The sequence below is a fragment of the Erpetoichthys calabaricus genome, chromosome 7 (genome assembly GCF_900747795.2).
Source record: "Erpetoichthys calabaricus chromosome 7, fErpCal1.3, whole genome shotgun sequence".
NCBI lineage: Eukaryota > Metazoa > Chordata > Cladistia > Polypteriformes > Polypteridae > Erpetoichthys > Erpetoichthys calabaricus.
The window spans coordinates 130,146,072-130,171,058 of record NC_041400.2 but is presented as its reverse complement, the minus strand read 5'-3'; the positions used below and the strand labels follow the sequence as shown (position 1 = coordinate 130,171,058).

Here is a 24,987-nt window from a genome sequence, read left to right as displayed (position 1 = left end):
TCTCTTTTTCCTTAATTAGTAGCCTAACAATAATGAGACATCAAACAAGCCACCATATGACAGAAAAAACAGAAAAATCAACAGATTTGGAAATGTCTGCTGTGGCAGAATGAGAGCAGCAACAAGACATGGAATTAAATAACAGGCTTAATTAACAGCAAGAATCAGCTTCTCATTAAGAGACTGGGTGGAGTGAAATTGGTTGGAGTTTGAAATCCCAGTTTAGCTGGTCATCTGTTGGCTCGTTTCATGTCTCATTTCTGTATGGCTGCCATTTAATGAAGAAACAAATCAATTCAGAGGAATGAATCCTTAAAAACAGGGCTATTGAAATTAAGGGAAAAGGAGTTAATTAGCAATGAAAACTACTCACTGATTAGGAAAAGGGTTAGAATGAAAACCTGTACCCACTGCGGCCCTCCAGGCCCAGAGTTCGACACCCCTGCTCTAGATAGTCAAGTTCGATCATCTTCTCGGCGCTCTGCCAGAGGCTGCGAGCAACCGCGGCAGAGCCAATCCAAGGACCTCACTAAACCATCCAATCAGTAGTAGCGACGGGCAGTGTGTACAAAGGGCAGGGACTTAATCAGTGCGAGCTTATGAACCGCACTTACTGGGAATTCCTTGTTCGTGGGGAACAATCGCAAGCCCCGGTCGGGTTCAACGGCTTACCCACGCCTCTCGGCGCCGGGTAGACACACGTTGATCCATTCAGTGTAGCACGCGTGCAGCCCCGGACATCTAAGGGCATCACAGACCTGTTATTGCTCAATCTCACGTGGCTGAAAGCTTAGCAGCTGCGATAGTTTTACACTCCAGTACATTACGGTGAATGCTGGTAACAGTCAGGCAGGCGGGCGGGCGGGCAGGCGTTCTCGTCCCATGGTCTTAGAGTTGGTGGGTGGGGCTCTGTGAGTTGGCAGGCGTGCGTATCCCATGGTTGTCTTGCATGCCCTGGTCAGCTGCTTAGTGAATTATATATATAGATGATGATGTTATAAATGATTTTGCTGCCAGAAAGACAAGGTGTGTCCGATTTTAAAAAGGTTAAGTTCCTTACCAGCGACATGTTTCTAATATTTATTTTTTGTACTTCCTTTGTTCGTTATTAAGTTTGTAGAGTCTGTTAAATGAGTTAGTTAAATGTAAAGTGGTTCTATTTATTGTACTGTATGTATTGGTACATACCCAATTTACATATAAAAGAGCTCTATTGTTATATTATTATTTTATTTTTATATTTACATTTATGTATTTTTAATTACAAACCCCATTTCCAATTCAATAAAAACTAAAATCTGTAATTTGGTAATTCACTTGAACCTTTATTTAACAGGCAAAAGAAAAGATTTTCAGTGTTTTCACCGACAAACTTAATTCTATTTGTTAAACATAAACAAATGTAGAAATTGATGCCTGCAACACACTCCAAAAAAGTTGGGACAGAGGCAAAGTAAAAATGTAAAAGTTATATAAGTAACATTCTGTAAGGTTAGTCAATCAGTAGGCTAACTGGTAACAGGGGGTATCAAGTTTGGATATAAAAGGAGCGTCCACCAAAGGCTCAGTCTTTGCAAGCAAAAATGGGTCATGGCTCACCACTTTGTGCTGAACTTTGTGAGATAATTATCAGTCAATTTAAAAGCAATATTTCTCAGCGCAGGATAGCAAAGAATTCAGGTCTGTCACCACCTACAGTTAATAACATTGTGAAAAGATTCAGGGAGTCAAGAGAAATCGCACATTGGCTCAGGAGTACTTAGGGAAATCCTTGTCGCATAACACATTGCACCACTGCATCAAGAAATGCTCCCTGAAACTGTATTATGCAAAGAGAAAGCCATACATCAATTTTGAGCAGAAACGTTGGCAAGTTCTCTGGGCCTAACCTCATCTGAGATGGACCAAAAGACAATGGAAATATGTTATGTGTTCAGATGAGTCCATGTTTCAGCTTGTTTTGGGGAAAAACGGATGTCGGATTCTATGTGCTAAAGATGAAAAAGACTGTTATCAATGAAAAGGGGCAAAACCAACACCAGTGATGGTATGGGGGTGCATCAGTGCCTATGGCATGGAGGATCTGAACATATACCGAAAGCACCATTGATGCAGAGTTTTACACTGGAATTTTAGAGAGACATATGCTCCTGTTAAGACAACATCTTTTCCCAAGAACTCCATGTATATTTCAGCAGGACAATACCAGGCCTCATTCTGCACAAATTACAAAAGCGTGGCTTTGTAGACATAGAGCCCTGTGTGCTTAACTGGCCTTCCTGCAGTCCTGATCTGTCGGGTGCATCATGAAGAAAAGAATCAGACAATGGTGACCACGGACTGTTGAGCAACTTAAGCCATGTATACAGCAAGAATGGGCAACAATTATACTTGAAAAAATGCAACAATTGGTTTCTTCAGTTCTCAAACGATTAAGAAGTGTAATTAAAAGAAAAGGGGACGTGACTCAGTGGTAAACTTGCCTCTGTCCCAGTTCCTAAATTTGTTTATGTTTAACAAATAGAACTATTTTGTTGGTGAAAACACCGGAAATCTTTTCTTTATCCTTTTGCCTGTTAAATAAAGGTTCAAGTGAATTGCCAAATTACAGATTTTAGTTTTTATTTTTAGAAAGTGTGCCGACGTTTTTGGAAGTGAGGTTTGTAAATAAGTTATTAAAGTGTGCTAGTAGCATATTGTGTGTGTGTCTGTGGATGGTGGTGTGAAGGGGGGTGTGGGGACAGATTTTCTTGCCTGCGACACCAAATAGTTCAGAAATTGCCCTGAATATAAAGGCCATGATCCTGCATGGTTTATTTTCGCTGTTTGCATTATTGCTATTATTATTAATGCTTCTTCTTCTTATTTTTTTTCCTTAAAAATTATTGCAAAAGCATCACAATTGACTTTTGATGTCTGTAAACTGATTTCCAAGGCGGGAACTGGGTTTAACAGAAAATCGTTAACTAAGGCAAATACTTTTTTATTAATGAGTTTGGAGAAATAACATTGTCTTTCATGCTGTACAGAAGTGCTTAAGTGTTTAGCTATATTATCGTTCAAAATTTTATAGTGTAAGGTAAATTCATTCTTCCTTCATTTTCTCCCGGCCTGATGGCATTGCCTTTTAAGCTTGCGTGCTGTTGGAGTTTTGCTTCAGTGTCTCCATTCATCTATCCAGTCATCAATTGTATTTTAATGACTTTATTTTTTGACTTCCGGGCCAGAAAAAAAAAAAAAGCCTGACACTCGAAAACTTAATAATCTTTATAATACAGTTAATTGAACAAGAATAATGGGTGGGAGGAAAACTGATATACCTGGATAATCCATGTAGACACAAATTCATACAGTGTTAAAATATATATATATATATTGTGGTGCCTGGATGGGGGTGGTACCGAGCCGGGACGCCCAGGAGGACCGGAGGAGGGCTTATGCCTCCTCCAGACCACGAGGGGACGACCGCCCTGGTTGCTGCTTGGAAGCTCTACCCTGTAGGGGCCCGTGGTCACCACCAGGGGGCACCCCAATGCCTTGGGGACCCTGGACCCCAGCGCTTCTGCCACACCTGGAAGTGCTGGGGGGAAGAAAAGAGGGGACACCCAGAGTGCTTCCGGGGTGCGCAGCCAGCACTTCCGCCACACTGGGGCATGTCCGCGAGATTACCGGTGCACACCTGGAGCACATCCGGGTGCGTATAAAAGGGGCCGCCTCCCTTCAGACAGAGACAAGAGTCGGGTGGAAATAGGACGACGTCGGAGGAGGACAAGGAGGCGGCCAGAAGAGAAAGGCATTGTGTGGTGTGGCCAGGACTGTGAGCACTAAAAAAATGGAAAATAAACATGTGTTGGGTAACATGAACGTGTCTGCCTGTATGTGTCCAGGCCAACTACCACAATATATATATATATATCCATCCATCCATTATCCAACCCACTATATCCTAACTACAGGGTCACAGGGGGCTGCTGGAGCCAATCCCAGCCAACACAGGGCGCAAGGCAGGAAACAAACCCCGGGCAGGGTGCCAGCCCACCACAGGGCGCGCACACACACACACACACACACACACCAAGCACACACTGAGGACAATTTCACATCACCAATGCACCTAATCTGCATGTCTTTGGAATGTGGGAGGAAACCGGAGCACCTGGAGGAAACCCACGCAGACACGGGGAGAACATGCAAACTCCACGCAGGGAGGACCCGGGAAGCAAACCCAGGTCTCCTAACTGCAAGGCAGCAGCGCTACCACTGCGCCACCATGGCATATACTGTATATATTGTAGCCAAGGTGTGCCTTCATAACAAAGAGCACAAAGCAGGAATCAATTCCAAATACAATGCTAGAACATCACATTGCAGATCCAAGTTCACAGCCACCACTACTGATGCAGAACCAATTTATAGACTCCAACTAATAACTCTGGGAGTGGTAGGCAATTCATGAAAGTCATGGGGAGAGCAAACAAACACTATGGGTATTGTGACAGAGCTGGGAATCAAGCTAATATCGCTGGACCTGGGGTAGGCTACGGTGGTCCTCTACATTAACTTCTTATTCATGCTATAATTTGTCCCTTCAGATGCTCAATAGTTTTAATGCCACAATAGGGTCATAAGAAGTGCTGCTTCATATCTTTATGGAGATGTGTTTACATTTCTGTACATGCCTCAATATGGATTTTGCATGTCTTCCTGGATTTTCTCCAGGTTTGGTATTTTCTTTTTACATCACAAAGATATGTTTGTTTAGTTTGTTGCTATCTTTAAATTGGCTCAATGTGAATGAGTGTGGGTTTGTTATTTGTGCATCCCATGGTGAACTGATATCTTATATTAGGTTGATTCCCACCTTGTGCCTGATGCTGCAAGGATAAAACCTAGCCCCTTTGACCATGTAAAGGAATCAAGAGATTTGAAAAATCAGTTATTGAAGAATTGGACTGATGATATTGAATATGAAGTAAAGTGCTAAAAATTCAGGAGTATCTAAACAATGGAATAAAACACAACACAGTTAAAACTGTATCAATTCTTACCAAATGATTTTTGTTCCTTCATTAGAATTAATGATGTTCAGTTTTTATTTTTCAGACATATCTTTTGCATTGTATGTGTAATTTCTACAGAGGCACTGGGTTGTGTTCACTGCTGGAATGTGCAGAGAACTTCCAGAATACAGGAATGCACTTATTACAGGGTCTGGCCTTTCAATATGCAGCCGTATTCTTTTGTGTAGAAGGTGTTTATCTCTGCTGTGAACTGTAACCAGCTTCTGCCTCACCACTTGTTCAGTGGTTAAGAAGTGTAAATTTTGTTTTGGGTTTAAGCAGATTAATTGATTGAAATGCATTCCAGACTGAGATGGAAGACCTTGAAAGTCAGAGGCACACTTTTAGTCAAATGCATTAAATGGTTCAGTAATACTGTCTGCTTAATAATGCATATGTTGGTCTTGTGATTTTGGCTGTCATTTCTTTGTTTGTGAAAGTAAAAAAAAAGTAATAATATTATAGGTGGATTGTACGCAAGACCAGAAGAGTTCAATTAGACATTGCAGCTACAAAATACCTTGGTTGTACTGCATACCTTGTCTTTCACTTTTAAAAAAATCTTTACACTCCATTTTAAAGAATTTTCAAGTTGAATTCAGCAGGTCCCCTGTCACTGCAGATTTTCATTCCAACCAAGTTCTGCTTTCACTGGTCTTCTGCTTTAATTCTACTTTGTTTTAAACCCAGAAATGACAAACTGGGCCTAGTGTTAAAAATAGGCCTAATGAGCCTAATGTTAAGAATGTTACATGTTTATAGAAATGTAGCAAACATTTATGTGTTACTTAAGAATTCATTATGTTAATTTATCTTATGTTAAAGATAAGAGACTTAAACCCAACAAAAAGTTGGGCTCCCAGGTAGGAAAATCTCTATGTAATGGCAAGTAAAGAGAGGTTTCAACATTTGAATAGCCTCAGGACAACAACACCACAGCCTTCAGCATTTGTCTTCTCAAAAGAAATCTTTGTAAGGTCTTCTTGCTCCTAGACTGAGAGCCCTTTGATGGAAGGATTAATGGAATGTACTGTACATACACTTATAGGTTTTCATCTGGGTCACTGCAGAGAGGAAAAGGACACGCGAATCTGTTTTTCATCTTAAATAATAGCCCGTTATCAAAGGAAAACATGACATGATATAGGAAGGGAGTTTACACTATGGAATAACATTTTTCTAGCCAACAGCCTGTTTATAAGCAACAAAGATTGTGTAAACAAGTTTTAGTTGGATTATTATATGTGAATATTGGTGAAATGTATTTACACTTGATTGGTGAGCTTTCTGAGCAAACATTTGAAAGTTATAATACATGTGAGCGTGGCTAGTGAAGCTCAAAGCTGCCTGGGAATAAAACATGAAACCTTCTACTGAAAAGAACATTAGGAATCCCACTATGGTATTAAGCTGTTTTATAGGTTATCATCATTTGAGTTTGTTTCCAAAAGTAAGCTATCATTAGGGTATTTAGAATATTAAGCCATTTAGAGCTGTATTTCCTTTGCCTTAATGTGTCCAGTGTAGTCACTAGCAGGAAAGATTTAACAATTTCAGAAGAGCTGCAATTTGCACAGAGCACATTACAGAAAGCATGTGGCCCCTCCAGATACTTGTGTAGCTACGTTTGTCCCAAATTACCAAAGTTCTTCAGCTTTTAGTTTGCTTCATAGGACAGCTCAGGGAATAGTACAACGCTTGTTCAAATAATTCCACAAAACAAATATCTTTATTTTAAAAGTTTTAATAAACATTCAAAGCAAACCAGTTCACACAGTAACAGAGAAAACATTGAAGGAAAGAAAGGAAAAGTTGTTGTTTAAAGAAAGTTCTGTTTAAGGCTTTTTTATCTTGTTTGGTCATACAGTTATACTTTCAAATGTTCATATCAAAAACATTATGCACGGACAGAAAACTGTACGCCAATCTCCTATTTGCAAACTTAATTAACAGTCCATGCTAGCAGTGAGACTATTTCCTAGCTGGCTTAATTAACATTCAGTTTTACAGATAGAGCAAAGAAAGTTCTATTTCATATTAACTTACAGGGGGTAAAAGACTATACCATATTCTAAGTAGCTATGAGAAACTAATATTCTTTTGAAATTAAGCAAACACTTAAGTGAATTTAACATTAACATTGACTTTCTAAGATTGGCCCTTACACCTTGTGTTATACTGTATGTAATTTTCATGCCTGCATGCTGCAGTCATTGTTTTTGGGGCTGGAGGTTTAAAGAGAAGAGTATTTATATCATCAGCTCATGTGTGGATTTTTAACACAATAAAGGTATAAAGAGTGAAATAATACAGTATATTTTGTATAAACTGAAGTCTATTTAAAACAGGAATTGGCTTGAATGAACACCTACAGTTTTAGTGTCCTACAAGGACTGGAAATGAGCCTCTTTTTACTAAATACAGTGGTGTGAAAAACTATTTGCCCCCTTCCTGATTTCTTATTCTTTTGCATGTTTGTCACACAAAATGTTTCTGATCATCAAACACATTTAACCATTAGTCAAATATAACACAAGTAAACACAAAATGCAGTTTTTAAATGATGGTGTTTATTATTTAGGGAGAAAAAAAATCCAAACCTACATGGCCCTGTGTGAAAAAGTAATTGCCCCCTTGTTAAAAAATAACCTAACTGTGGTGTATCACACCTGAGTTCAATTTCCGTAGCCACCCCCAGGCCTGACTACTGCCACACCTGTTTCAATCAAGAAATCACTTAAATAGGAGCTGCCTGACACAGAGAAGTAGACCCAAAAGCACCTCAAAAGCTAGACATCATGCCAAGATCAAAGAAATTCAGGAACAAATGAGAACAGAAGTAATTGAGATCTATCAGTCTGGTAAAGGTTATAAAGCCTTTCTAAAGCTTTGGGACTCCCACGAACCACAGTGAGAGCCATTATTCACAAATGGCAAAAACATGGAACAGTGGTGAACCTTCCCAGGAGTGGCCGGCCGACCAAAATTACCCCAAGAGCGCAGAGACGACTCATCCGAGAGGTCACAAAAGACCCCAGGACAACGTCTAAAGAACTGCAGGCCTCACTTGCCTCAATTAAGGTCAGTGTTCACGATTCCACCATAAGAAAGAGACTTGGCAAAAACGGCCTGCATGGCAGATTTCCAAGACACAAACCACTGTTAAGCAAAAAGCACATTAGAGCTCGTCTCAATTTTGCTAAGAAACATCTCAATGATTGCCAAGACTTTTGGGAAAATACCTTGTGGACTGATGAGTCAAAAGTTGAACTTTTGGAAGGCAAATGTCCGTTACATCTGGCGTAAAAGGAACACAGCATTTCAGAAAAAGAACATCATACCAAACAGTAAAATATGGTGGTGGTAGTGTGATGGTCTGGGGTTGTTTTTGCTGCTTCAGGACCTGGAAGGCTTGCTGTGATAGATGGAACCATGAATTCTACTGTCTACCAAAAAATCCTGAAGGAGAATGTCCGGCCATCTGTTCGTCAACTCAAGCTGAAGCGATCTTGGGTGCTGCAACAGGACAATGACCCAAAACACACCAGCAAATCCACCTCTGAATGGCTGAAGAAAAACAAAAATGAAGACTTTGGAGTGGCCTAGTCAAAGTCCTGACCTGAATCCAATTGAGATGCTATGGCATGACTTAAAAAGGCGGTTCATGCTAGAAAAACCCTCAAATAAAGCTGAATTACAACAATTTTGCAAAGATGAGTGGGCCAAAATTCCTCCAGAGCGCTGTAAAAGACTCATTGCAAGTTATCGCAAACGCTTGATTGCAGTTATTGCTGCTAAGGGTGGCCCAACCAGTTATTAGGTTCAGGGGGCAATTACTTTTTCACACAGGGCCATGTAGGTTTGGATTTTTTTTTCTCCCTAAATAATAAAAACCATCATTTACAAACTGCATTTTGTGTTTACTTGTGTTATATTTGACTAATGGTTAAATGTGTTTGATGATCAGAAACATTTTGTGTGACAAACATGCAAAAGAATAAGAAATCAGGAAGGGGCAAATAGTTTTTCACACCACTGTATATGCTAGCAAATTTGTGTTTGAATCTGTCTGTCCAATTTCTAAGGAAAGTGCAGCAATATTTCATACAGACCAGTGACACAGTTGACTTCCAGATGAACTAGAACTCCAGGTTTATAGATAAACATATACAGTAGATATACTGTAAATAAGTGTACTGTGTGGTAATAATCTGGCCTTGGCTCAATAAAGAGGTTTTGGGCAGCCTCCCGTATAATTGAGAATTGGCTGCTGATGCAAAAAAAAGTTTGATGCAATGGTCTTTATAAGCAAGAGTCCACAACAGAACTGAATAGGTTAGTAAACATGGCAGATATATAGTTGAAAACCAGGAAGAGGAAGGCTCTTGTGGCTGGAACTGGAAATTAGATCTTTGGTCTGCAACTTCTTGGGATGTGTAAATGTCATTAGGAGGTGGGCTCTTCTGCTGCTCTGGAAGTGACGTCTTCTGAGGCGGAACCGGAAGTGACGTCAAGGGACCCAGGCAAAATTTCTCACATTTGGTCTACAGGGAGATTAAAGAAAGGATTAGTGCACTCTGCCACCCCCTGGTCTGACCGGGAATTACCTTCTCTTGATCCTTTTAGCTGCCTTCCATGGGAGGGTGGTCCTCCTTGCTCCCATGTATACCCATTGGTGAATCAAGTACAAACATCAGTGTGTCAAGCACAGTCGTCGAGGGTTGCAATACACTTCATGACCCAATACCATTATATCTTATTTAATTTTCCATTTGTTTATTTTACTATGCAACTTTCACATTGTTGGTGGTTATTTAAAATAAACATAATGAATGCGCCAACTGTATATATGAGATCTTTGCTGTTGCATTTTAACATTTTTCAATCACTTTTTTATGTAATTCTTATAATTTTTAAATTCAATTGATAAAAAAATAAATATGTACAGTGGAACCTCGGGTCACGACCATAATTCGTTCCAAAACTCTGGTCACAACCCGATTTGGCCGTGACCCGAAGTAATTTCCCCCATAGGATTGTATGTAAATACAATTAATCCATTCCGGACCATACAAGATGCATGTAAATATATATACGCTCGCTCACACTCTCTCTCTCTCGCGCTCTCTTTCGCTCTCACTCGCTCATTTGTGCTCTCTATCTCTCTCTCTCGCTCGCGCTCTCTCTCTTGCTTGCTCGCTGTGCAGGGAGAGACTGAACATGTGCGGAAATCATCGGCGCGTATGAACCGGAAGGGAAACTGGCTTGTTCGTCACCCGAGTATGTGGTCGTGAACAGCTGCAAAAGTTTGGCAGACTTTTTTGGTCGTAACCCGATTTGTACGTGGTCCGAGACATTTGTGACCCGAGGTTCCACTGTATATTGCAAGATCTAATTAAGTACCATATTATTATAGTTAATCAGCACTGCTGCTGCAGCACAACTTTCTCCTTAATAGATTTGTACAGAATAATATGGCACGACATTGGGCCTAGAAGGCAAAATGGAAATGCTAATGAAAGGTGGCCATATATGCTGTACAATGCAAGTTCAGTCCTGGTGATCTCTGTGGGTACAGATTTTTATTCCAGTTTATCCTACTTTTTAAATAGATTTTTCATTTATTGTATCAGTCCAAAATTTTTAACATGATTTGATCACCTTATTAATTATGTGTGCCTTGCTTGTTAAAATGTTGCTCTGTGTTTTGTTAATTGTTACCATGTTGATGAATATTATGGAAGGAAATGTCACACAAAAAATTATTTCGAGAGAGGAAAACCAAAAAGAAATTTATGAGTATTAAAAGCTATTGCAAAAAATACCAACTTTTCTAAACTTGGTGCCAAAGTCTATTTTTGAATACTAGTAGAGTAGAAAAAAGAAGCCAGCTAATTCAAGAGTGACAATTATAAAATAGTTAGAACCTGAGTTTGTCTTAGTGTGTTACATAGAATAAGCATGACATGAAGTGAACAGGTGGAACTGGGTAATTTTGCAATGTGTATTACATTAACTGGGAATGAGACCCAGGAAGTTACTCCTACAAAATAGATTGATTAATTACAGAAAATTCTTCCTCACAAAATAGGCTTAGAAAGAAGGTGCGACTTGTGCTCCTGGTTGCTTATAGATCTTTCATTTTCCTAAGGGTGGCAAAGGCAATGAAGGTGGCAATCTACGAAACACCTACAGGCTGGAAATTTTTTGGCAATCTAATGGATTCTGGTAGATGTTCACTCTGCGGAGAAGAAAGCTTTGGTACTGGTGAGTATCATCCATTTTGATATTATGTGACTCTCCTACCCTGAACCGGATTAATAGACAGGTGGATGGGTTATGAGTACCTCTGTTTTGACAAGTTCAATGTCCAAGTTTGTCAAATGTATTTGATGCAGCAAAAATCCATTGGATGAAATTAATATTGTATAGATATTTCCTTAATTAAGAATTGCTTATCATGAACTGCTTATTTTTTTTAAAGTTTTTATGTATTGTTTGAGTGTTTAAAAATACTAAATTTTTTAGATTATATTATTATAAAGTCCATATGACTTTTACTTGTGCTTAATGGTGGCAGGGGTTAACTATGACTGTATGATTGTTGTCTTTTCTAACGTAAGAAAATCATTTATAGGTGGATGGTCCCCACTGTCCAAGAAAAAAAAAGATATAAAATTGCCTTTATGTAAAATTTGTGTATTTTAGACATTTCAAATGTTCAGTACACAGTCTGAGCTTTAAGCATGATTTAAAAAACTTGAAGCACTGTTTTTTGTAGTTTATTGCCAGCATACTTTGCTATTTCTTTTTCTCAAAGTCAGCTTTTGTTTTAAATATGGTTTGGTATTCTCCTCAAAGTACTGTATTTTCTTTTACAAACTGAAATGTGAGATATTTGTTTTACCAGGTAATGAGAAAAACATTAAGTCTTATCATGCTTTTCCTGTCTTTTTTCATTCACTGGACAATTTACACTTTTTCTATATTGTTTAGCTTTCTAAAGATAAAGACTCTGAAAGTTTTAAGATGGTTTCTATAATAGTAATGGAAAAGAATTTCAAAATATGTTTTTATTCACAATGTGCCATGCCCAATTTTATGTGAGCTTTGCTTTGGATGCTGAAAGTAAAGCTGTGTACATTAAGTTCTCTTTTTATTACAGCATAGTACATACAGCATAACAGTTTCTTTCTGGAATGCCCCTTCTAAACCATTTCAGGCTTTATGACGTTCAGCATCTACAATCAAAATCATTTCTAAGGTGTATAATATTTTAGGATGTGGTCTGCACTTTGTCAGATTTAGTGAAGCTATGCATATACAGTACTTTATTTTCACCCTGAAGCTGTGTGTTAATGTAAAGAATCTTGGCATTACACCATACAATATGTTTTGTGCAGAACCTTCCTTTGTAAAAGCTGTTATTGAGGCAATTAATCTGTAATTGTAGCTGAAGTTACCCATTCATCCTAACAGTGAACCAGCTTCTTCAAGTTCATGTTTGCAGGGGGCATGGGCCAACCCTGACAGAATCATGTAGAAGGCAGGAATCAGGCAAACAAGGAGTACTGGCACATCACAGGACATTCTCAAACTTACTGTACACAGCCTCACTCATAGAGGCCCAATTTAGCATCATCAGTCAATGTAACCTTCATGTCTTTCAGGTGATTGGTGAGCTAGAGTAACAACCTCAGACACTCAATTCAGTTTTATTCCTATTTAGATTTCATCCACCTATGAGACTAGTACACTATACATTAGTTACAATTAGAATATTTACATTTCTGGCAACCACACTGCCCTACTCTATGTTCACAGGTGACTGTGAATTTTTATTGGATGTTCTAAGTTTGAGCAATGTGGAAGGTATGGTGGCAGTTTTTGAAGATGTATTGTTTGGCAAAGTCATGATATAGGTCCCTTTATTTATTTTGGGTCAGCAGCTCTGGAGCTATGGAAGAAAGATACATGTCACTTACCCAATCCAAGACAACAACCTTTCAGGTGTTTCTTTTATTTTGTTGTCTTAAAATACAGCTAAATGATCACACCTACAACAGCACTACCAAATGAAAAAAAAGAAATGCTACCACAAATGGCACTTCAATAATAATTTTTGGATTTGTAAAGACAGATCTCTTTGGGGACATTTCATAATGTAGTAGAACAGGTTGAACATGCTTCAGCATAGAAGCACTTTGAAAAGAAATCGGTGAAGGCAGATGTTTCTTTGAGTTTTCCAATCATCTGGCTAGACCAAGTAATAACTTAACACTCAAAACAAATTTTGTGAAATCTTTTTGTTGCTGCCTGGAAAGGAGGAAATAAGTAGGATCTCTGTTTAACCTTGTAGCCAGTATGCCTGAAATATGAAAAGATCTATATAATTTATGAATGAAGTTCATAAATCGTAGAAAGTCTAAACTAAATAGCAATCACTTTAAGGGGTCCAGACATAATGATAGACGATCTTTCAACAAATAACCCAAACATCCTTTCTGTAATAAACCAAATAACGCAATTTATTTATAACATACATATAATAGAAGATGTATATATATATATATATATATTGTAATATAGACGCTATATAGCGCCTGGCCCGGCACAGACTGACGCAGAGGCACGTACTTAAACAAAGCACACTTTTATTTTTCTTCAGCCGTGGGGCACGCCTTCCCCGTGTCCCACAGGCCCAACACAGTCCCAAAACACTCACAAATATTACCACAACACTCTTCTCTTCTTCACCACCACTCCTCCTCAGGCTTAGTCCTTCTCCTCCCGACTCTGGCTCTCTCGAGTGGTGGTGGCTGGCCTTTTTTGTACCCCACCTGGAAATATTCCAGGTGCTTGATCACCTGGGCCCAATTGCATTTCTGGGTGGGGCTGAGGAATTGACCAGTCGGGCTGTAAAGTCCATGCAGCTCCCCCTGGCGGCCATCCAAGCCCCCAACCAGGCTGTGGAGGACTCCCATGGAGCCATGCGCCAGGTTGGGGAATCATCGTCTGCCAGGGAGGCTGCCACCAAGCGTCCCAGGGGAGGTATTGAGCTGCCCACGGTGGCTCCCCCGGGGACCCGGCTGTCCTTTACTATATATATATATATTAAGTAAACAGGTAGTCCCCAGGTTATAGACATCCGACCTATGACTGACGAACGGGCTGCAGCTGCAATGCATGCGCCTCAGTAACTGCCGCTCCGTCAGCCTGGGGACGCTGCAAGTGGTGGCTGGACAGAGGCTGGAACAGAGGTGTGACCACAGGGGGGCTGGGGTGGGCACTGCCCCCCCAGAGACAAGCCGTGCCCCCCCTGCGAAATTCTTTATCTGTCCAATGAAAACTCTGGAGAAGAATAACATTTGATTTTCAAAACTGAGTTGCTTTCCAATTGGCTGTTTGAATTTGGGGCGTATCCGTCAGTGCCTCCTCCACTAGACAGGCACTGTGCTGTTCACAGTTCACTTCGCCGCATATTTTGCAGCACGTTTTGAACCAGTTGACCGCATTCTTTAATTAAAACAGTGTATACATTCCATTCTTCTTTTATTTTCTGGTTGGTAACACCAAAGGCCGTGCATAGGTGGCTTATTAAAAAGCAGACATCTTCAACCTCTGTCCCTCCGCAAGCTGCTGGCTCCATGGTTGAGCCCAGCACCGCTGCTACCAACATGGAGCACAGCACACCCACGTCGGGAACTGAAACTCCAAAAGATGTAGATAAGCCTACACAATCCTCCAGCTCTGCGCCCGTGTCGGTTACTCCAAACCTCTGCCTTCAACAAAATATACAGTCTGGTCTGCCTGACTTAAATATGGATAGCCCATCCCAGCCCATTTGAATTAATTATCCCAAGCGTGCATTCGGAAAGACACTCAGATGTTTTAGTGCAAGCTGGTATCAGTCTCGACCATGGCTTGAATATTCTGTTGTCCGTGATGGCAGCTTTTGCTTTGCCTTCCGCAAATTTAGTGTTTCCAATTCGGACCGCGAGGACATATTCACCAAACATGGCTACACTAATTGGAAAAGTTCTAGAAAAAGACGGTGGTGGCTTCAACAAACACGCTTCTAGTATCCTGCATGTCAGAGCCATGTCTGCATCACAGCACTCATCATTGGTGTGTCTTCAGCTGCATGCGAAAGCTCTTTCTCTACTTTGAACCGCATTCTCACTCCACTCAGCCGAATAATGCTGCATTCAAGGAAAAGAAATTTAGTCATTCTGGCACATGAGAAAAACATCAAAGAAAATCTAGACATGAATGAATTTATTTCAGAATTTGCCAAGAGTAACCGCAGACTGGTCCTGTAGATAATATCCAGGTTAAACACTGGAAACTGATGTCCTATAGCCTCCCATGACTACAATAAGCCACGTTTCTGTTCTTGCTCTCATATGTTGTATACATTTGACTTTATTGATATTTACCTTGTAGATGTAGTTCTATATTTGTTCACAAAAAATAATAATACAAGTTCCATTGCCTCTGTTAATTTTATTGAACAATAGGTTATGATTTATGCCACAATTTTTGCTTTTATATGTTATATAAAACTATGTTTTTATTATTATTTGACCCCCCTACAAAAATGGGGATGGATGGATGGATATTTTTTGCCCCCCCCCCAGACAAGCCAAATGCCCACCCACACATGATGTTCTGGTCACACCTCTGGGCTGGAGGGGGGCGATTTCACTGCTTGCGCAGTGTAGTGTCCCTCGGGTGGCTCCCGGTGGCAAGCGGTTTCACTGCCCGCCCACCACACACGGCTGCCCTGTTTGTTCTCGGTGGGCGGCTGGTAATGCTGCAAACGGTGGCTGGAGGGGGGCGATTTTGCTGCTCGCGCAGTGTAGTGTCCCTCAGGCAGCAAGCAGTTTCACTGCTCACCCACCACACACGGCTGCCCCGTTCGTTCTAAGTGGGCTGCTGGTAATGCCGCAAGCGGTGACCCGGTTGTGGCTAAACGGAGGCCATTGAGGGTGAACGGGGTGGCGGGGGGTAGCATTGTAGTGTGCATCGGATGGCTGCCTATTGAATGGGGGCTATTCACTACCTGCCTTTGGCCGTACCGTGTTCGTTCTCAGTGGGTGGACGCTGCAGGCAGCATACTGTACTGGAGGTGACTGTGAGGTGGGCTGGTGATGAACCACCCGTCGATGCCCCCATTCATTCTCAATAGCAAGCCTGCTTGTACTATTACATACATAGCAGGAAGTTGTCTCTTGTCAGTACATCAGACGTGTTGACGACTGGTGCCTTCCTGCTGTGATAGCGTGTACAGTGCTGTGCAGAAGAGCTCATCTTAATCTTTTGTCTTCACCCTTCAACAATGTCTCTGAAACACAAATCTGATGCAAGTACTGGTGGTACAGTAAAGAAGAGAAAAACCATCACCATTGAAAATAAAGTAGAAATAATAAAAAGGTCAGAGAGAGGTGAAACTCCATCATTCATTGGCAGAGCACTTGGTTACAGTCGGTCAACAATAGCATTTATTAAATTTATGTATCTGTTCCGGGTTACATACAAATTCAACTTAAGTACAAACCTACAGTCCCTAATCTCGTACATAACCCGGGGACTGCCTGTATATTGTCACAAAGTCATCAAAAAGGTTTGGGGCAGCCACCAATATATTGTTCCTTGGCTGCAAAACTTGGTTTAAATTGAACAGAGGTGTTCATAGATCTGAGTCCAAAACAGAACAGAGCTATTCCGGTCTGGCGTGGAATTACTATCATTCAGGCCCTTTAGCTGTCTCCCAATCGCAACTGTGTGACAATATATATATATATATATATATATATATATATATATATATATATACAGTATATATATATATATATATATATATATATGTTAGAGCGCTGGGCAGAGATTAAAATTTTTTATTGCGATTAATCATGATTAGTCGCAGACAATTACATTGTTATGTGCAAAATTCAATAATGAACTCAAAAGTAGTGTATTGCGTGTATTTGGTTTGCAAACACTTTAAACAAATAAGGTGCTTTTTAACAGCAGTATTCCCTTTACATAGTAACAGTTAAAATATTTCTTGTAAATCACAACTTAAACATTAATGTAATTAAATCAAAAATAAAACCAAAGCTATTTGCCATTGCCAGGGCATTAACGTTTTATCTAGTTTGTTATTGAAAAACAAGTTACCCTCAGAGTCCAGAGCCACAATCATAACATTATAACAGGCACCTTCCGAGCAACAGCAAGTTAACATTTCTAAATCTGTTTTCTTTTTTATCTGAACAGATGCCAGCAGAAACATTATCTTTTATCAGGGAGCAGCATAATCAGTCTATGTTCAGTAGCAACTCTTTGAGGGATAATATTTTTTCCAAAAAACTCAGTTTTCTGAAAAGCGCACAAAACAATGGTTTCACACATAAATCAACATAAAACGTCTGTTTGCATGGTGGGCTGGCTGCCTGGCTGTCTTTGTGAGACAGGTGCGCAAGCGTGGCAGTAGCAGTGAGACGCAATATGGTTTGTACCTCCTGTCATCGTAAGTGTCTGTCCTCCCAGGCGAACGTTGCCATAGGTGCATCAGCTACACAAACCTGTTCAGCACAACAATCCGCTGGCGACCTATTTTGCCTGTAAATAGTTGTATATGTCAAATAAAGCTATATGCATAGGTAGCTATTTGTATAAAATAAAAAAAGAAATAAAATCATAGAAATTAGATGTACTGTATTAGTGTGCAATAAAATGGGAAATAATGTATCTGACAACAATAAATGCAATTTCATGTAATGAAGTAAAACATCAGGGGTCAGAGCCTATCCGGTTAGCATAGGGTTACAAACCAACCCTAAGTGGGATGTCAGTTCATTAAAGGGACAGTTCAGTTCCAGTCATTTACAAATTGAAACGAAAGTATTAAAAGGATATTACATTGAAACAAGCAAACAGAATACTGTATTAAAAGATATTGGTGCGTTGAAAAGATTTGCTTGTTTTTACATACAGCAGCAGTTCTTTATGAAAATCATAAACTGATAAACTGACCTTGGCAGGTCAGGTAACATGGATATGTAAGGCATTACATTTTCTAAAACAGAAGTTTTAAAAGTGTTTGTTTAGATGTTTCCACTGACAGAGCACTGTCTTCATAAAGATCTACTTACCAAACAGCAATTATTTTCTAATGGAAAACTGAATTTTCTTTCTTATTAGAAAAGTCATTTTAGGAATTAAATTATGTGCCAGCAAAATTCTACTAAGCATTTTTTTTTCCTACTCGACAAATGTTTTGCGCAATACTGTATAATCAATCTAATTCGTTTGTCAGTATTCATACCCAACCCCTGCCCCCAACAACCTATTTCTACTGCAAACAAATGTTGTTACCTTGTTCTATGAAGCATTTATCATGACTTACTGGATCTCCCTTCTCTAAATAAAAACCATTCTTCTGCTATAAAAGGATGAAAGCTTGTAAGCAATCTCTTTAAGGCATCTACTTTACAGGCCGCCTTCTTGGCAGGTAGTCAAGAAAGGGAAACTGCCACACACTAGCAATTCATTGAAATACTCGATAGGGAATTGCAGGCAGAAGAATTTCATGAGAAATGTCATCCCCATAAAGCACAGCCCTTTTACGGTGAGTGAAAGTAACTAACTGCAACACAAATTCCTTGATGCATAGCTGCATAGTTTATTTCATAGAAACCAACTTTCCATCCAATTTTTTTTCACATTCCAAGTGCGCTACATCTGAAGCAAGTGGGGATGAGGAAATAACAAAGAACACAAAGCTTTGTTCTCATAAAATAAATAGGAAATATTGCCTGAGCTGGAAATGTAGAAAACATTCAAAGCTATAGTAAGAAACAAATCAGTTAAGTCTCTCCTGATAATTCTAAATAAATCTCTGCCAGAGCTTTGTTCCTGGAACCCACTACTAGAGTCAGGCCTAGTTCAGTTGGGCTGAGCACAAAGAAGCCACATCAACCTCCCATGAGGGTTCAGATCCTCTTGGGAATGGGCACCAGTCAAGTGACAGGCATGGGTGGGACAGATCTAGACACACTTGATTATGACCGTAAAATCAGACTCTTGACGTGTGGAATGCAATTAATTTCAATCTTTTAGAAAACCGAGCCATAATAGAGACTGAGAATTTGTCGTTGAAAGTGCATAGCCTGCTGATGCTGTAGGATTACTAGGAGATTTCATCACTCATGTTGAATCAATTGTGATACATGAAGGAGTGTGACTGAGCAAAAACATACATCACATAAATCCAACTAATAAAAGCACATAGCACGTATTGTAGCTGTGAGGTGCCAGTTCCAACTGTTGTGTTATTATACAGCTATGCAGCTCTGAATTGCAGCAGTCAAAATGAAATATATATAAATACTAGGGGACTTCGCCCCTGCTTGCTTCACTCGCCAAAAGCCTCCCCGGGGACCTGCACTACCCACCAGCCACTTCACATCTGTGCCGCTCTTGTATGTGGATTTCACTTTCACCAAACAACAATCTTTTAATTCTCGCGGATACACCTCTTCATTGGGAAGAAACACTACTTTTCCCTGATGGCAACATGAATTAGACGATCTACAAGTCTCTGGCTTATACTTTAAATCCGATTCAATATTCAATCTCTTTTCGCTATTCCGTTATTCCACCGAGTAATAATTTCCATTTGTTAGCATTAATGCGATCTTTACTCTAATTTTGAGACTTTTGAAGTTTAGTAATTTCATTATCTCTAACCTGCTCTGCATGTGTATCGCGCCAAAGTTTTTGAATTCTTTATGACGTTCTACTTTGTCATCTACTCTTTGTCTTTTATTTCTGGCCCCGGGTGTGGATAAATCTCTTGACAAAAAGTCTCGTCTCACATGATGTGAAAGTATCTCTCTGAAAAAGTCTTGTCTCGTCCCAGGCTAAAAAGTCTTGTCTCATCCCAGGATTTTTTTTATTATAATAGAGAGATATAAACACAAACATTGTGTGTGTGTGTATATATATATATATATATATATATATATATATATATATATATATATAAATATCCATCCATCCATTATCCAACCCGCTATATCCTAACTACAGGGACACGGGGGTCTGCTGGAGCCAATGCCAGCCAACACAGGGCACAAGGCAGGAAGCAAACCCTGGGCAGGGCATCAACCCACCACAGGACAAACACACATACACACACACCCATACACCAGGGACAATTTAGGATCGCCTGCATGTCTTTGGACTGTGGGAGGAAACCAGAGTACCCGGAGGAAGCCCACACAGACATGGGGAGAACATGCAAACTCCACGCAGGGAGGATCTGGAAGCAAACCCAGGTCTCCTAACTGCAAAGGCAGCAGCCACTACCCACTGCGCCACCATGCCGCCCCTATACGTATATATATATATATATATATATATATACTGTATATCCATCCATCCATTTTCCAACCCGCTATATCCTAACTACAGGGACACGGGGGTCTGCTGGAGCCAATCCCAGCCAACACAGGGCACAAGGCAGGGAACCAATCCTGGGCAGGGTGCCAACCCACCACAGGACACACACAAACACACCCACACACCAAGCACACACTAGGGCCAATTTAGAATCACCAATCCACCCTAACCTGCATGTCTTTGGACTGTGGGAGGAAACCGGAGCGCCCGGAGGAAACCCACACAAACACAGGGAGAACATGCAAACTCCATGCAGGGAGGACCCGGGAGGCGAACCCGGGTCTCCTAACTGCGAGGCAGCAGCGCTACCAACTGCGCCACCGTGCCGCTCATATACTGTATATATATATATATATATATATATATATATATATATATATATATATATATATATATATATATATATATATATATATATATATATATATATATATATATATATATATATATATAGCTAAAGAGGTGGAGAAATCTGTAAACTAATTAACAGGTCAGCTGTCCTGCTTACACTTTAGCTCTGCCTTGACAAACTCCCTCCTCCATGTCTACTTTGACATACTTTTTATTTGGTCTGTCATCTGCAATCTCCCAAAACAGTAACTGAAATCTACCACAAACCACTTTGTAGTGTCATTTTCAGGTTCACATATTATGTCAAAATATTGCAGCCTGCATGAGATTGCCTGCATGAGATGGTTCTACACCCCATGTTCCCATCTAGCTTTGTTTAAATGCTTGGACAAGTAGACCTCTTTTTGGACTGCTTGCCCTCTTTCCAGCTCCACAAAAGCCTTGTACTTTAAGAAGATAGAGCAGAGTGTAAGAACCTTACATAAGGTCTGCTAGTGCTGTTTTGAAAAGCCACCCATTACTCTTTCTGCACGTGTAGCTTTAAATGTTGATTGAAATCACCATATAAGTTTGTTAAAGTAACCATTAACAAAAAAGCAGGACATTTTGAATAAAAAAATACATTCGGATCTGGACATTGATGTATATTGCTTCTTTTAACAGCAATATGGCAATATAGTGGGGTCTTCATTTTCATTAACATATACTATTCTAAAAACATGCTTGATTCAGTTCAGATCACTGGGGGCCAGGGCCTATATCAGGCACAAAACAGTAAGGAACTTTTCAGTGGAGTCCACTGCAGATTCCACTCACACATATCCACATGCACATATACTTTTAACAAACTATAGCATGTCTTTATTTTGAGACACCTCCTTTACAGTATATAAGCACAAAATATAAGCATTTCATGCACTAATGTAGAAAGTTTTTAGTGAGGGCTGCAGTTGTATAGTTCCAGATGACAGCAGGCACTCATCACCCATCAGCGCAGCACATTTATCTCCGCCCGCCTCCTATCACAAGACAAATATAGCAGTGAATATTTGTGTGCCAGCACATTTTAGAGCTTAAAGTCATAGAGCGTAAAGAAAGAACTGAGAAGTGAGAATTTTAAACATATATAGATCTTTGTGTGGCCTTTATTTGTTTTCTTAAATGTTGTTAGATAGACAAAAAGAAGGAAAGCACAATTATATTGTATATTTAAGGGTTTTTATGTATAAAATACTTGTACTAATTAATAACATAACAGGTTCCAGCTTTCTGATAAAATTCAATACATGAACCAAATATTTAAAGGAGTAACAGACACAAAATCTATGCAGTCACTACAAAGCTGTTTCATGCTTACCATCAATAATATATTGAAATGTGAAAGCACCCAGGAACTACAACATGAGACGTGAAATGGAAGATAATGACTTTGCCACAATGATGAAATTGGAATATGGGAACAAAGCATCAATTAAAAATGGGTAAAAGATATTACATTTAAGAAGTGGATGGATGGTATTTTGTGATCACTCACCGGTTAGCTAACCGAACAAACATGATGGACTGATAAATGTCTTGTGTCATTGTGCAATGTCTTTTTAGTGAAATGTGAAACTCGTAGTGCCCAAGAAATCAAAATGAACACCTAGGTATGAATAAGTTAACATTTAGAGACAAGTCAATTTTAGGATCTCAGAGGGCTGCAGCCTGTCTCAGCAGCATTGGGCCAGAGCTATTTTTCTTGTTGGCTCTTTATGCTTCACTCTCTGCTTGTGTGGAGTACCCACAGGTGATATGACCGTCCAAGGTTTTGGCTGGGTAGTGGTTGGTAAACATCTGTTTTCAGTGTGTCAGAGTGGCTCAGAGTTTTGGCACCTATTCTGTGGCAGGTTACGTGCTGATGATACCTAGAGTAAATACTTCTTAAATCTGCTTTGTTAAAGTCTGTCTGCAGGAGTACAGGCAAGAACGGAAAAAAAACATGTTCAAATGACAACTCATGTTCAAATGGCATGGCGTTTTCAAATAGTGACGCTTTCATGTATAAATGTGTGTGTGTGTGCGCGAGAGATTGAATCTCATTCAAGTAGTTACTGGAATATAAAATAAACACATTCACAAAGGTATAACGAAAAAAGTGTCCTTTTATTCAAGAATAAAACCAAATAACAAAAAATTCAAGTGACAACAAGATACCAAGAAAACATGACTCACCGGGGTTTGTGTGTCTGCTTATATCCCTTCAGTGATATCTTTTACAGGTAGTAAAACTTTACACCAGCTGTTACAGACTGAAATCAAAGCCTTCTTTTTGGGCGCGAACATTGTCAGCATGGCACTGCCAGATCTAAACACTAGCATGGAGAGTTGCTTGTGTACTAAAGTGACTATAGCTGCAGGAGGAAGTCCCATTTTACTTATGGTGCCAAGCAGAGTTGTGTCATGGTGCAGCAGTCTATTAGCCAGCAAAAGCGCTGTGAAGAAGCTGTCTGTTGTTACGGTTCTGCCTTTGTTCAGAAACAGCTCCATAAGCTTTATGACCAAAGACTCGGAAAGTCTTTGCCCTGGGTTGTAACTCAAAAAACAGATCTCAACAAAACGTTGCCAGATGTCTGAGATCGCAGCAAATCTGTCGTTTTTCACACATTCTGCACGGGTGTCTTTGTTGTCAAAGCGTAAATGCTGAAAGATAGTCTGATAGCGGTCATGGGACATTGTATCTTTGATTGCCAGTACAACAAATAGTTCTGAGCAGGCATCAATCACCGCACCAACTGTGTTCATCACTGCTCTTGTGAAAAGAATGGTGATAAATGTCATCATCTCAGAGAGGGAAAGGCAAGTTCGTTGTACCACGTGAACATCACTGAATAATAAAGAAACAAGCGCTAAATTTTACAAGTACCCAAAAGTTACACGGAACACACATTAAATTCATGTAGTCCAAATTACGATATATTATTTACCCTATACAATTCCAAGCATCTCACTCCCAGATAACAAAACCTGAGCTCTGAGAATTTTGCAACTGACTTCAGCTCTGTCCGTCGGGGGGGTTGGGAGAGATGGGATAGCACGCTGCTTGCTGCTTGTGCTGATCAACACATTTGCAAAACAAAAGATGCTGATGGAGGGGTGCAAAGTTTTTTAAGGTGGCCCGGGATTTATGAGTTATTTTGTTGGCTTCAGGAATTATATTGTTAATACTCCAGATCAGGTGAACTGTCTGTACACCACATGTTGTTTATCATAAAACAATGCCATCTACTCTGCTTTTACCTGACAATTCTGTCTGGTCCATATGGCAGACAGAAAAACTATCTAGGTGGATGACAGTATCTGGTGTTTGAAGGTTTGTCCTTGTTTCTGAGAAAATTAGAAGAGCTTCTGATGTTTTAATTGAATCCAGTCTTTCCCAAATATTATCTAGTTTGTTATCCAATAACTAAACATTAGCTTGACAAATTCCATGTGTTTTACTCACCTGGATACCACCCAGACAACTCAAGAAAAAAAATGTTTTGACTAATGGATCATACTCTAACTCTTTATGCTTGCTGTCTTTCTATTTTACTACAGTTGAACCTCAGGTCACTAACGTCTCAGACCACATACAAATCAGGTTATGACCAAAACGTTTGCCAAACTTTTGCATCTGTTCACGACCACACACTTGGGTGACAAACAAGCCAGTTTCCCTTCTGGTTCGTATGCGCCGATGATTTCGGCATGTGTTCAGTCTCTCCCTGTGCATTCCCTGTGCAGCGAGCGAGAGAGAAAGAGTGAGAGAGCGAGAGAGAGAGTGTGAGAGAGCGAGCGAGAGAGAGAGAGCGCGAGAGAGAGAGGGCTGGCTGCGTAAGGCCGAGAAGGCAGTTAAAGAATGCACCGGGCTTGTTTGTAAAGAGACTGATTCGAGCATTGTTTTAACCTCGTTTAATGAAGACTTTTTTCTATTGGATTTTAAAATCCACTTCACTTCTGTTTACAGCGATCGGTTCGTAGCGTGCATTGTTGCAATGTTACTTTTCCTGGTTGTTTATTAAATTACAGATTTTTCAAATGTTCATGTTTTCTCTGTGCTCAAAACTCATTAACCCTTTAACCG

General features: G+C 39.9%; 1 protein-coding gene across 1 annotated transcript in view; it reads left to right on the top strand.

The window, feature by feature from the left end:
* Positions 1–24,987, top strand: part of LOC114654681 (phosphoglucomutase-like protein 5) — a 218,659-nt gene that overhangs the window by 142,059 nt on the left and 51,613 nt on the right. Inside the window, exon 7 of the mRNA XM_028805379.2 lies at positions 11,212–11,327. Coding sequence (XP_028661212.1) covers positions 11,212–11,327 — 116 coding nt within the window. The remainder of the gene's footprint in view (positions 1–11,211; positions 11,328–24,987) is intronic.